Raw genomic sequence first — 15892 nt, forward strand, 5'->3', positions numbered from 1 at the left:
AAGTAAGTAAATTATTACGTACTAGAGTGCCAAGTTACCAATACCAAGTTTTTAAAATAGTGATAAGTGCCTAGTCTGGGTAAGATGAGGAGAAAAGAGATAAGAGTTAAAATAGAAAAGCATGGGCGTACCCAGGTTCTGGGCCAGGGGGGGGCAAATTACCCAGGTTCTGGGCAAGGGGGGGGGGGGGGGTTAAATTACGCAGATTCTGGGCCAGGAGGGGGCAAATCAGATTTTTTATAAGCTAGGTGTTTATAAAGAATAAAAAATTAATAATTTTTAGTTGTAAAAATATTATATTGCAAAGAAATGGCAAAAATTCATTTTATTATTTTTAATTTTTATAGATGAAAGTACTAGATAATATACTCAGTAGGGACGTCAACATGATCCAGGGGGGGCAGCTGCCCCCCCCTGCCCCCCCTCGGTACGCCCATGTACAAAAAGGTGTCCCCATCTTCCCCATATTCTTGAGTCCCCCTTTCCCCTGGGTCAATTTAGACTGCAACGCGACGCGTAGATGTAATAATTTATAAGTACTGAATTGACAGATTTCAATAGACTACGCGTCGTGTTGCGGTCTGAATTGACCCTAAGGCCTAGAGTCTAGACCAAGTCACCTGAAAGTATAAGAATGATGAGGCACTTAAATAAAAAACGCTCATTGTTTACCTATAATATTACTATTTATTTTAATCATCATCAACTCAAATAAATAACATAACCTTACGTTGTAACATTCAGATCATAGACACGTATAAATGCACTTTTTAATATGCACCAAATAGAAAAGGGGCTAGATAAAAAAGCGGCGTCAAAAGTATTTTTAGAAACTTTCTTATAATTCTGTTCACAAAATTAACGTGTAACGACACATAATTAAGTTTAAGTATAAAATTTCATTGAGAATAATAACAGTTACACTCTCCTAATTTGAAAAGGAGGAGAGAACGAATTATTTTCCAATTTTGAAATTGTCAACAAAATACCATCCGCATTCAACGGTTTCCCCTGTCCCCTTCTGACTTATCTTAATTAGCTTTCCAAGACCCAATGCCATTTGGATTGCATAATAAAATAGAAGCCTAAATAATTAATTTCCTTAGAAACCTGAGTCTTATCACCTAAGCTGCTTGATCGCAAAGAATTAGGCGATCATTAAAAACTTCTGCATTCTATTTAAAGGTTCATTACACTACTACTGACTGAAGTCATAATTATTATTATCAAATTTTCATTCAGAACGAGCCCTAATTCGTTTTGCTTCGTTCAGTAGCATGTAATGAACCCTAAGAATTAATACTGCAATTCAACGATCACTCTACGTTTATTGCTGACTAGATTAACACAAAAATATAATACTCCAATACTACATCATCTATAAAACGATAGCTTTTTTATTCGGTTTGTGCACAGACAAAAAGTTCTTAAGGCTGGGACTACACACGCTGAAATTCCGGAGTTGCGGGAAAACGCACCGCATTTGAAATAAGAACTCTGCAATGGTGCAGAGTTCTTATTTCGCGGTGCGTTTTAATAATACAATAAAATAAAGAAAATCATACGTGTCGTTTTTTTTAACATATTTGACCTGAAATACAATTTCTAGTTGCATTAAATTAGCGCAAAGATTTACTGCGAAATTTTCCGTATGGCGCGCCCCAACTCCCAAGATAAGAGTTGATAAGACTTTGCGACGATACTCTGCGGCTAGCCTATTACGTCAGACAGTTGCTTACTTTATCATTAAGATGAAACAATAATTCAGTAAGATCAAAATAAAAAGCACTGCAGGACCATCAAAGATAAACATAATTAAATGCAGACCTAGTCAAATTATTTTCGCTGTAACATTAATGAGTGCAAAACGTACAGGATACGTATAAAATGTGAATCTAGTCTTCATAATATTAAATATTACATGAGTATGTAATACTGGTGCATTTCTTGAAATAGTAGCAATTATGGCTTGTAAGATCGTCTTGTAAGTTACTAATAGCGTAAAAATATTATTATTGTTCTTAGTAGAAGGGCCACTTATGTCGACTGTATGTGCGTCGCAGACTCGATCACACGAAGAGTGTGCCGTCTGCGATCTCCCTTAGTGTCAGATAGAGTCATTATGAGGAACTCAATCATGTGCCCTCTATTCATAATATTATTATCATTTACAATTTGTAGTAAACTGGCAGTTTAGTTAGCTAGAAGCGGTTAGAATTTTTTCAACATTTCAGAATTGCTGCTGAACTAAATAATTATATGTACACACTCTCAATTATCTATTTAGTTTGTGAGGCTATATAAAATAGCCCTTTAAAAGTTGTTCCCAGTGTTTCAATTCGTTCAGAGTTATTTTATGTTTAACAGAGCCTTACTCCAACGACATTTATAATAACCCTGAACTACCAGATTCACCATTTCTTAATATTTATTATTAATATATTTCACACCATATCACACATAATAAGTCAACATCTTATTGTATCTATGTGGCAAGAAATCTTTTATTCGAGATCTGCGATAGAAGACTTGGCTCGGCACTGCCGCGCCTCCAGATACAAATCAAGCAGCTTATTGGTTGGCTGCGGTCACAAACGTTTGTACAGGCAAGATATTATGCCAAGGATTAATTGTTAATTCAATAACGCATATACTTTTTATATAATGTAACATAAGGCATCAATCGCACATCTGTATACAAGATCTTCAGGAACTCAGGTCGGTTATGTGTGATCAATAATACAAAGGACAGTATCATAATCCTAAATATTCTCAACGTCAGAACAAAATCTCAAATCTCTCATAAATCGCGACCAGCGCCTTCGGTATATCCCATCCAATAGTCGATTTCCTTAGTAATTACTACATACAATTTCAATTAGCAGACTGCACAGTCTGAATCCACAATTTTGTCACTTAAAATTAATATTTATGCCTGCCTCTTATAGCTAGAGCTGTCGAGACATTATTCCGGACACTCAATTTGGAATTTCGTACTAACGACACATGGAGTCCACTATGATCATGACTGAGTATATGGAGCAGCCGAGGGTGATCAGGGTGCCCATGGCTATCGAGGAGTGGTAGGCCCTGAAGGTCTTGAGGACGCGGATGTAGCGGGGGCAGTGGGCCAGTTCACCCAGGATGAGGCTGCCGACCTGGAATAAGAGAATCGAGAATTATTAAACAAGTCCTGAGAGACGAGAATATAATATTTTAGGGATAGCGAATGAAGATTACGGTGTTTTTGGGACCACGACAGTGCATCGCCAAGTCCTAAATGTTATTTACTTCAATTATTTTTTTATGAAATAAGGGGGCAAACGAGCAAACGGGTCACCTGTTGGAAATCAACTTCCGTCGCCCATGGACACTCGCAGCTTCAGAAGAGCTGCAGGTGCGTTGCCGGCCTTGTAAGAGGGAATAGGGTAATAGGGGAGGGTAGGGATGGGAAGGGAATAGGGGAGGGTAGGGAAGGCAATAGGGTAGGGGATTGGGCCTCCGGTAAACTCACTCACTCGGCAAAACACAGCGTAAGCGCTGTTTCACGCCGGTTTTCTTTGAGAACGTGGTATTTCTCCGGTCGAGCCGGCCCATTTGTGCCGAAGCATGGCTCTCCCACGTATAATAATAAGGATATGTTTATTGTTTACACCTAAACGCGGAAGTAAAAAAGTTTGTGTGCTTTTGATTTCCTTAATAATATTGTTACTGTGGACTGTGAGACAAAAACAAAAATATTAGTTTTGAACTAGACACAAAGGTGTTTATGGGCTTTTGCCAGCGTAAATATTATTGTCACATGAGATGATATAAATGACTACCTACGAGTTGTGACTGTTGAGTGACGTTATCTTTACAACCAATCTGAGAACTACACCATTAATATAACAATAAAGTTGCCATAAAGTCAGCTTTATTAAAGAAATAAACGCAGAGATTATGTTGGTTCGCAACCTCTGCGTTTTTTTTTTGTTTTGCGTAAAAACAACACGCCTAATATAGTTCTACTTAAAAAAAAAACAATTATCATCTCACCTCCTGTCCACCTCCAGCTGCCTCCTCCATTTGGGTCTTAACATGTTTGGCCCGCAGCATTGGTCTTACGAGCCACAGCCTCACGTAGGCCTCTATGCTGAATACCACTAACAATAGTGCTAGCTGTAAATAAAAAAAAAATATATAATTTTAATACTTACATTTGAAATTGGAATGCACCAAGATTAAAGACGAAGATCTTCATTTTAAACATTGGATAAGTTACAAATAGCTTTGCAAAGAGTATGTAAAACTACGTAACATAGTTTGGCACTTCCTTACGAAATAATTTCCTGATAACTGTGCTAAAACAATAGAGTTAAAAATCGAAAGTGACAAGAAAAATTAAGTACCTACTTGAGCTCTATTGTATTACTGGCATATTTTAATTTCGGTGCTGTTAAGTTTCCCGCAATTTAAGCACGTGTCGTCCCAGCCTTATGTTTTAACTTTTTATGTAAGTATACTGCTAGGTGAATCCTTGGCTAACTAGCTAGCTAGAGACTGGCTTTTAGTTAAATGTTCCTAGTGGTATCTCTACATAATATTACAAAAAAGTTTGGTAATCGGTTAATAACTAATTTTAACTTTACAAGTAATTTAATTGCAATTAGTGTATTGATTGTACACTCGTCAATGCTGCAACCGCGTGAATTGTAAATCGCAATTTTATTATACCTAACCTTGGTATTTGCCGTTCAATTTGCAGTGTTATAATCAAAATCTTTAAGTACAATTATTATTGTGCTTTAATTTTAACCGAATAATTTTATAATATTATGCTCTCATCATTTTGTTCTAAATTGATGATGGCTATTACCACGACTGTGGTAGATGTATACATGTACTATAAATTCTGGCTTCAGTTTGTATCGTGATGATAAAGATTAAAGAGAGAGGAACGTTCTAAAATCCGCGCCGATTTGACCTCATATTTTCGACCACCGCATGACCGCAAGTTATACTGTATACGTAACAAGCGACATTGACCTTAATTTACATTTAAACATTAGCTAACAGGTCGCTAGTTCCACATAATTTATTACCGACTTTAAAAATAAGGAAGTGTCCGTCTTCAGTTGTTTGTTTTCGATTAAGTTTATAGTAGTGTTTAATTATGTTTTTAGAAGCCTAGAAGGAGCGATATGATTTGAATTTACATTTCGAACATTAGACTCTGTTAATTCGAATTCTCTGTCTCATAACGTTATTTTTTATAAGTTCATTCGTCTATGGTAACAACTGTAAAGTTGTTAAAACTATCCTGCATTGCAGTCCGCCGTGCTGTCCGCCGGCTTATGCAGGATGGTGAATGGAGACGCAGGCCTGCATGGCTGCAGGCCTGCGACATCATTCAATATCCTGCATAAGCCGGCGGACCGCACGGCGGATAGCCGTGAATGGGCCCTTTTAGGCCGTAAGTACTTTTAACCTTTTCGACTATTTGCAGCATCATTAAAAATGCAATCTTATTGCATGCCATTTTCATATTGAGTCTCAATGCTCACTCTTGCGTCAGCTTAATCTATCTGTTCAGTGTGGCGCCATCGTGGCGCCAGATATATGGGCGAAAAACGCGCAACAAAAGCGCCGCGTCCAAGCCGCATCTTCAGCAAGTGAGCATTTACCCTAACCTAACCCTAGTCTTCTTCTTCATCTTTTATTTATAGCGTCCGTGTCTCTGATTTGCCAACTCGAGGCACGGCTATGGAAATACTTAAAAAAAAGCTAATAATAGTCTTGATTCTCACCTGTACCCAGGACGTATTCTCGAATCTCGTGAGGCACTGAGTGCGGTAGTACGCCAGTGCAGCCAGCAGACTCATGATGGCGTTGAAGGCGTAGTACACGGGGAAGAGTACTGTCTGCACCCGGCCGAACTCGTGTCGCGGGAGCGAGAAGTACAGCACGATGCCTGCAAAGAGATTGAAGATTAGTATGGAACTTAGATGCCTCAAATAAATGGTATTTAATATAAATAAAATGTGGAGTAGAAAGACATTATTGTAGAGTCGGATTAGGTATGGAAGACTTGCGAAAATGTAGAAATGTAGGGGTGAAGAGTCGAGTAATAATTGAAGCAGGACAAAGAAAATGTCTGTTGGAGAGAGATAGAAGATGTACAGAGGTTATTTGTTGACACGAATGTAGATACTTACAGAATGTAAGCACAATGCAAGTACAGAGCAAAATGTGACTAAATATATATTATGAATATTGAACTATCAAAAAAATTGATTCATAGACAGATACGTGGGAGAGCCATGCTTCGACACGAATGGGCCGGCTCGACCGGAGAAATACCACGTTCTCACAGAAAGCCGGCGTGAAACAGCGCTTGCGCTGTGTTTCGCCGAGTGAGTGAGTTTACCGGAGGCCCAATCCCCTACCCTATTCTCTTCCCTACCCTCCCCTATCCCCTTCCCTTCCCTTCCCATAACTACCCTCCCCTATTACCCTATTCCCTCTTAAAAGGCCGGCAACGCTCCTGCAGCTCTTCTGATGCTGCGAGTCTCCATGGGCGACGGAAGTTGCTTTCCATCAGGTGACCCGTTTGCTCGTTTGCCACCTTATTTCATAAAAAAAGACAGATGGCGGACCTACGTCATTTGGTGAGTTTCTATAAATGTTACTATTGAGCTGTCGGCTGGGATTTTTATTGACATGACCTGACCAAATTACGTAGTTCCTTCATCTGCCTGTAAATCAATGTCTTCAAAGTACGCATGTACTATCAATAGTACATGCGTAATAAGTAACAACCTTTAATAACAACTTAAAATTATCTAAAGTCTTCCTAAAGAAGCTTTTATAATGATGACAATTTGTAGACACTATTTTTATTGCGTCCAATGTCCGAAAAAGAGAGTGAACCGAGTACAAAGTGCGAGATATCGAACGACGGAAACTTTCGATAGCGCTTATCGTGACTGACAGATACACGGAAAAATTGACACTAGAGACGTAGATTAGATCTATTACAGCCACAGACATAGATCATGATAGATACCGCATGTGTATATACTTCGCGTGCCATATCGCGCTCCCAAACGACGAGCAGTGCTCGTCTTTCGAAAGTCTGCTAGCGAAATCGGACGTTTTTTTTATGAAATAAGGGGGTAAACGAGCATACGGGTCACCTGATGGAAAGCAACTTCCGTCGCCCATGGACACTCGCAGCATCAGAAGAGCTGCAAGTGCGTTGCCGGCCTTTTAAGAGGGAATAGGGTAATAGGGGAGGGTAGGGAAGGGAAGGTAAGGGAATAGTTGAGGGTAGGGAAGGGAATAGGGTAAAGGTTAGGGGATTGGGCCTTCGGTAAACTCACTCACTCGGCGAAACAGAGCGCAAGCGCTGTTTCACGCCGGTTTTCTGTGAGAACGTGGTATTTATCCGGTCGAGCCGGCCCATTCGTGCCGAAGCATGGCTCTCCCACGTATTCGGAATTTTATAAAAATTAAAATTGAAACGTTGGCCTAGACAATGGACACTTTTCTTATCATCGGTACGTCGCAGTAGCTATAAAAAAGTGTCACGCTCGTTTTCATACAAATGGAGCGACATGCGGTATCTATCTTGATCTATGTCTATGATTACAATTTACAGCTAATCTAAAATACCGTACGGTCGCAGGATAGAGTGAAATACATTGTCTTCGTTCCTGTCTCTTTTAACAACGCTTTATTAGCTCCACATGTATGAATGTTTGTATTTCATTCTGCATAATATTAAGTATAATCTACTACCACAATATTAAAAATATTTTTAAGGGAGTCCTTACAAAGTGTGCGTGGAAAAGAGATATGTGTGTGAGTTTGTCAAAGATCAGAGTTTAATCGTAGTCTAGACTCTGGTCGCTCCATTCTGGTCCATCCAATCAATTGATTAATTGAGGGGGAATGTTTAATTCATAACAATGTGATTGGAATGTTCGGTAGTATAACCATAATTAGGTAAGTATATTATTTTCAAATTCTTAATTGATAATATCAACCAGCAACCTAATAAAACAATAAAGATCTTTGATTTTTTAAATTATTAAATAAGCAGGGCAAACCATTATCATCTCCTTCTGTTTTATAAAATGAATACCGTATTATTGTGCAATCACTTTTGCTTAAACCGCAAGGTTGGTATTATTGGAAGTGCTACAAAATAAAATTGAAAAACATTTAACACTAAGCTTAAAGGAATTTGACTGGCGCCAAAGATAATTCTCCTACTCAGCTAAATAAAATTACTCGGAAATGTTTACTGAATTATCGTTATTTCGTTTAAATATTATAATAATACTGTAAACATAATATCTTATATAAGAGCAAATAAATAAATGCGATAAGTAAATATAATTCGTAAAATCAAAACTAATGGACCGATTTTAATATTTTTTGACCATTAGAACGCTACATTACGTAAAACTATGAAGATATATTTCTATTTTAAAGCTCATTTAAGATTTTAAGCAGGCACGCCACATTTAGATATGCTGGTAATAAAATTGTGTCGTATGCCTGAGTTACTTTGTTATATCAATAAATTGTGTATTTTACTGCTGAAATGTTATATTCCAGAATAATTTGCAAGTTGCAACTATAAATTATAGCGAGCAAGTAGAGATAAGACAAGAAGATTGGCAACTACTGTAGTTACAATGTATCAATAATAGTATGTCATGGATTTCTATACTCAGGATAATAACATTAATATGTTACCTTGATATTTTATATTTGTGAAAAAACTTCATACAAGTAAAAGTTAAGCCATACACGCCATTTATAATAATAATAATAATATTTATTTTTGCAACACAAATACACATTCACAAATTTTACAGATTCATACAGTTACAAAATAAACTTACTTATTTACATAGACTCAAAAAAACCATATGCGAATAATCAAGGATAAGACATACAAACACTATCTGATATACAAATCATAAACAACACTACCTTTATGTGATCAATGCAGCAGGCAAAGGAGAGTCAGCTGTGCATCAGTATCATAATAAGTATAGTTACTTAAAATTTTTGGTTAGTAAATAGTAGTCCCCAGGTACATACATTATGTCTTCACCGTACAATAAGTATACCCATATTTATATCAATGTGAATCTTCAAATGTCTAAACGGGCTCCCAGAATTTCCTTACGTCTATATCTGGCCATAAAATTTCGGTAAATATGTACTTATAGAAAAAATCGAATATTATTAGATTTAGGGCCTGTTTCATCACTTCCTAATAAAGTGTCGGATAGGCTATGCACAACTTTTTTGACAGATTCTCCATACTCTATCTGGCAAGTTAAGTGGAGGATAGCCTATCCGGCACTTATCAGGAAGTGGTGCAACAGGCCCTTAGATTTAAATATTATATATTAGATTTTTTCTCACAAAATCACAAATAAGTAACTTTCTTGACAAGCTGGTTTTTCAGGCGTTCTTGAACTCTTAACTTTTGAGTTCTGGCACCAGACGCGGCATAATTTCTTTGCATTTCAGTTGTTCCATTTTCAAAATTAATCGCGAAGGTTCCTTGCGCATTATTGTCAATTAATTTATTTGCAGTTCCGCATTGGAAATTAATCGAGAAGGTCCCTCGCGCATCTGTATTGTCAAAACACGCGCTCGAAAGGGGACAGAGGTCAATGTCGATTTAATACAGTTTGATTGGAAGGTCATTACGCGTACGTGACGGGTTAGCTGGGGCCTGGGAAGCAATTCCTTGTTTGTGTCATGTTGTGGTTAGTATTGGAGTTTTCCGTGAGCTAAGGCCTAAGCTATAGTCTGTCAAGAAAGTGAAGAAATTAAAAAGTGGCAACATCGTAGTGCCATCCCTTTCAAATCAATCTAAGAAAAAAGGGATGACACTACGATGTTGCCACTTTTTAATTTTTTCACTTTCTTGACGGACTATAAATATTGCCTAAGTTTGGATTAGGTAATTAGGGTTCCGTACCCAAAGGTTAAAAACGGGACCCTATTGCTAAGACTTCGATGTCTGTCTGTCCGTCTGTCTCCAGGCTGTATCTCAAGAACGTTTAGCACCTGCTCTACATTTACATAATGACTTTGGCCGACCCGTACTTCGAATTTTGGTTTTTATGTACTAATTAGCAATTCGTTTTTGTTGTATTATGTTGTAACAGACAAAATTGCAGGCCAGAGCTAGTTCTGTATAAAATTAAATAAGAAGCAATATTTCGGGTTCGTTAAATTTTTACATTTGTTCTAGGAAAAGAATCTTCCTCAACTACGGTTACGGTATTTTGACAGACGCCGAAGGTTTGGACAAACCATAAAGTTAATATACCTAGCGGAATAGAGTAAGTAACGTAACCAAAATTGGTTTCATCTGTGTGTAAAAATATGTGTACGTATTACTTACACAAGCATGATTGAACATGATTTCTATGAGATTAAATTGTCAACGTGCGGCACGTGCCGAGTGCCGACTGGACGTCAAAAAAGTGTGCTGCTGTCACGTATCACACGTCTCTTTTTAACCGACTTCCAAAAAACGAGGAGGTTATATGTTCGGCTGTGGATATTATTTTTTTTACCACGCAGTGTTACTGATAGTGACATCTCTCTTGCTCAGGCCTTTGTTTTCCGCTATTTTATTCCGCTAGGTAATTAACTTTATGGGACAAACCTTAGATAAATGATTGGTCTCTTTCGCTCGAGCGCGCGCGCGAGACCAATCATTCATCTAAGGGACAAACATTATTTGATGATATATTTTAGCCGAAGTTGACCAAACCAGAAAAATCGGTCGGACAATACGTAAGGTGAACTTTCTCAAATAAAACTTATTAATCCTTGGCACGCTACCAAGTACCAGTTATTTGGTACAATGTAAATTCAATATTCATTTAGTTAATGCACCCGTAAGGTCGCACGGAACACGAGTAATTATTGTTTTACGATCATTTCATTGTATTTTTTTATCAATACGTACTAGTTTATGAAGGAAATAAACAGGTATGATTTTATCTGTCATCACATCTATGATCTCTACCGACTACCGTAGTGCATTATTCACACTTTTAAATATTATAATATAGACAACATTTTTACCTATCTTTCTTATATATAAAAAATGGATTTTTAAATGTGTTAGTCGCGCTAAAACTCGAAAACGGCTGAATGGATTGGGCTGATTTTAGTCTTAAAATATTCGTAGAAGTCTAGGGAAGGTTTTAAAGTGACTCGAAGTTCACCGGGGCAGCTAGTTTATGTTATTTATTGTTGTTATATATTAAACGAATTAAGATTCAAAGTACTAGATTCGGGGGCAGTAAAGTCGTATTGCATCCATTGCAAGTTGCAACGTCAACTCTTCTTCGTCAAGACTTATGCCCATTTTCTTTCACTTTTTTTCAGGAGTTATGTTTTCTTTATTCTATTTAAAATTATTTTTGCTTATAGGCAATAAACCAATCAATTAATTGAATTAAAGTGCTACTAAATAGATAATTTTTAGTCGAAAAACCTTAAAAATCGGCCAAGTGCGAGTTGGACTCGCGCACTTTAATATTCCGTACGGACAGACGGACATACATCGAAATCTCAGTAATAGGGTCCCGTTTTTACCCTTTGGGTACGGAACCCTAAAAATCAGACATTAGTAGACAAATATATTACATTCCTACAAATTTCGAAAGCCGCTTTTTACTGCTTCTGTTGAAGCTTTTGGTTCCCGTGGGATATGAGCTGGCCAAAACTTTCATAATTAGGTATTTCGGTGAAATGTTTTCTGGGAACCGCCATTGACCGGGTACAAATCAAGTTGTATTACGAAACACAAGTAATTGGTTTACTGACTGTCCCCTTGGGGGTTCCGAGAAGCTGCTTACCGAGAAAAATCAAAATCGGTTAATTTTTTGACGAACGAACAGTTTGCCACAATATTAATTAGGTAAACGCTTTGCCTGTCACTTAGTTACATCGATATCCCTGAAAACCGTCTTTTGTGGGATAAAAATAGGTTCTTTCTCCAAGTGCGTTCATAACAAATTTTATTAAAACAGGTTCATCGTTTTAAGTGTGAAGAGGACAGACTCACAGATACGCTTACGCATTTATAATATTAGTATGGGTTGTTTCTAGGGAAACATGGCTCAAGGATTACTTAACTAAAAATTTTAGTGTTAATGTAGAGTCGATTTTATATTAGCTGTCACAGTTAATAATTATGCTACAGGCTTATAAGCTACTAAAATGTAGCTATTATGTAACTACTTCGTAAATCGTAGCTTATTCTCATAACTCATAATTCCATGAGCCGTAAGCATGTAAGCAATAAAAAAAGAATTGTGGAGTTTTTTTCCTACTTTAAAAAAAAAAATGAACAGGATACGTCATACGACCAGACGAATCATTCGATGATGAGCAGAGCATCAGCCGCCACTGATGACCAGTGGCCATACTCACATCGTTAGAGAGGTTTAGCTAAGCAACTGCTGTAGTATAGTTAAATACTATCATTATACTATACCGCTACAACATGGCGTTTCCACAGAATGGTAAAGGTCTTGCCATTTTCCATTTTCTTCGAGTTTTATATAATTATAGAGTCCATGTTACAAACTTTGAATTCAGAACACTCACCTGCAGAGATTAGCGTTATCCATAATATCTGCGCGCCGAGATGTGCGAATGTGAGAATTCGAATTTTTAACAGAGTTCATCGAAATTTCAAATTCAGGTGCAAGCGTCTTCTACGCAGAGGTGTGCGAATGTGCGACTTCGAATTTGGAACAGAGTTAATTTGATATTCAAATTCGGAACACTCACCAGATATAAGCGTCATCCATATCTGCGTGCCGAGGTGAGCGGCGACGGCGGTGACGTACAGCGCGCGCCAGCCGCGGACGCTGCCGCCGTCACAGCGGCTCAGCCAGGCCGCCACCACCAACACCGCTAGGGCCACATGCAGAGGCTGTGATGTCTTCGTCGCCACGCTGCAACAACCACAGAAAACGATATAATAGAGTCATTGCACGCTGAAAAGATATGAGCTACAGTTTACATGATAAATATAAGGGTGAGATGAGATTGAGTAAGTAGGTACCTATATTACCTATTAACAGCTGCGTTATCCAATATCAAATGAATGAGGAGCTATCATATTAATATAAGTATTTTTATACTAACTAATACCACCTCAGGGCTCAGTGCGGCAAATATCCTCACATTAGTGGCAACAACTCCCACATTTAAATTGGTCGGTCCGGACCATAGATGAAGTATATACTATAGATGTAGTCTTAGCCCGTCATCGCGTGGCCATTTTGTGCTTATTTTCATACAAGTAGTGTGCGTATATTTTCTTGAATATTTCTGTTTGTCGATTATTTCGAAGCACATTATGATACAGGAAAGAAAGTCAATTAGTTCATGATATCGATTAACTATAGTTCAAGTGAAGAGAATCCGTAAACACACGTAAAAAGCTATGCAATTTTTATAGCCAAATTATTAATTGATGTGACATTTTTAGCACTAATGCCTTACATAGCACGAATAAGGGATTAATAAACTTATAAATTATCTTTTTAGCTAACAAAAATAGCGATTGAGAAGCCCAAAAAACGTTGTTCAAAACTTACGTATTTAATGTTAAATCCACGTGTTTGAGGCATTCTTATGGTTTATTATTTAGCGGAACCACAAAACTCAACAATATCTAGCATTAAATGTTCACTAAAAACCTTTATTAACACTTTTATTACATGAAATATGCAGACCGACTCCTTTGTTATGTCCTAGTAAGTAGGACATAACATTACACGCTTTTGACGCTTATACACCGATATAAGGCTCTCTCCAGTATATAGTACCTCAATGGTCCGGACAGGCCATGTTCCGAAATCAAGAGTTTTTTTGGGGAACCTTGAATTGAACCCTATTAACCGAATGAACGAAATAAATTCCAACTCCGCCTCGTTCCAAAATTTAAGTTAAGAGGCCCATTCACGGCAGGACTGCACGGCAGTGCAGGAATAATAGCTTTGTTCCTTTTATTTGAATTTGGCAAATTTTGCTCACCTGTATTCGATTAATTAAAAATTAAAATGTTCTGAATTTAAATAAATTTAAGATTAACTTAAAATCCTTTTTATTGATCCTACAAGGTTGCGGATATAGATGACATTATCCTTCTTAACAATATGGCGTTTTGTAATAAATTGTATCCGTTATCTTTTGTATTTTGCATACTTCCGAATAATAACTTACGTTTTGTTTTCCTGGATGTAGGAAGACAGGTAATGATTATTGAAAAGGTTTTACTAAAAGCAACAACTTGGACTATAGGTCTTCCAGAATCTGATGGTAATTTTTGACACCAGATTTTCAAAAAATATTCTTGATCATTGGATAAATTTTTATATTTGTACGTTTCACATACAAAATAAGCCGCTAAAGGAATAAAAAAGGATGAAAATGTTTATTCCAATTACCCCGGTATTGTTACAGTCAATTTATTTTCTCACTTTTTGCCATCAGATTCTGGTAGACCTAGTAATCAGTAATCACTAATCAACATGAGTTCTGACGTCTCGTAAAATAATGGTGGCTCATGCATCGGGCTTATATGTAGAACATAATATTGATATTACTTACGAAGTAGGATTTTGTAAAGTTAAAATTTTCCGTGAAAATGTGGCTAAGACTCACTTGAAATACTTGAAAATAATTAAAGAACAAAACACTCAAAGACGCTCTAACTCCACACCCGTTTTTACAGAGTCTTTACATTTGATACAAACTACGAATAATAAAAACTAGAAACAAATCATATTTTATCAATAAATTAATATTTTAATACCGAGAAAGCACGGATGCGGTACAATATGGTCAGTTGCTAAGCTGGTTTGTGAACCAGTAGCGCCAGTATCAAATTACTTCACCGTTGCACGTCGATACAAAATGTTCACATGCATATTATGCGGTCGAGCATATTAAAATATTAACTGCCGCTCTCAGTGACGGATATTAATTACTTAACAGCAATTAAATTAAGATTTTGACTGCACTATTCATTATCTGTCAAAGTCTTAATTTAATTATAAAATACAGAATAATTAATATTCGTCTCTGAGGTCGGCAGTGAGCGACATAAATCTGAAATTCGTCAAATTGTTATCACAGAGTGAACGTAAAATAATAGCTTATAGCGCTATTTAGTATTTTGATCTAAACTAAGGTCTTACCTACACGAAGGAAGTAGTCACTACTTTATTATAATCCGAACAAATTATGTCGTTTGTGTGACAATAATGCAATTCTAAAGAAACAAAAATTTGGAAGTTATACAAGGTGTAACAAAAATAAGTGATAATACTTAAGGGTGTGTATATGTTCCTTATAGAGAATTCATTGTGAAAGTAGCAGCGCTGAAAGACCAATTTTTTTTTCACTTTTGTATGGGAAAACTCGTGACGTTCGGGCGCTTGCCCATACAAAAGTGAAAAAAATTTTTGGTCTTTCAGCGCTGCTACTTTCACAGTGAACTCTCTATAAGGAACACATACACACCCTAAAGTATTATCACTTGTTTTTGTTACACCCTGTATAAGTCATGTAAGTAAGTGCTTAGTAATTATTTGTTTAGAAAATACTCATTTTACAAACATATCCCTACATTATTGTTAGTATTTTGTTTGAATGGTAAAGATAAGTTTTTTCTTGCTTGGCAACATAGAAAGCTGTACTTAAGAGCCCATATGACCCTAACTTGACTACATACTTTAACCTAGATCTCAAAATCTGTAAGGTCTAGAAAACTGATTTTTTGACACAAGTAACTTCAGTTCATAAAGATTAAATGCTCAAGACGAAAACACGATTA

At 36.9% G+C, this 15892-nt stretch overlaps 1 protein-coding gene across 1 annotated transcript in view; it reads right to left on the minus strand.

Annotated features, from left to right (window-relative positions):
* Positions 1-1308: 1308 nt before the first annotated feature.
* LOC121730451 (transmembrane protein 205) overlaps positions 1309-15892 on the minus strand; it is a 30340-nt gene continuing 15756 nt past the window's right edge. The window contains exons 2-5 of the mRNA XM_042119485.1: positions 12835-13001; positions 5790-5953; positions 4039-4161; positions 1309-3158 (exon numbers count right to left, since the gene is read on the minus strand). Coding sequence (XP_041975419.1) covers positions 2997-3158; positions 4039-4161; positions 5790-5953; positions 12835-13001 — 616 coding nt within the window. The 3' untranslated portion in view covers positions 1309-2996. The remainder of the gene's footprint in view (positions 3159-4038; positions 4162-5789; positions 5954-12834; positions 13002-15892) is intronic.

The sequence above is a fragment of the Aricia agestis genome, chromosome 9 (assembly GCF_905147365.1).
Source record: "Aricia agestis chromosome 9, ilAriAges1.1, whole genome shotgun sequence".
In the NCBI taxonomy this organism is placed as follows: Eukaryota; Metazoa; Arthropoda; class Insecta; order Lepidoptera; family Lycaenidae; genus Aricia; species Aricia agestis.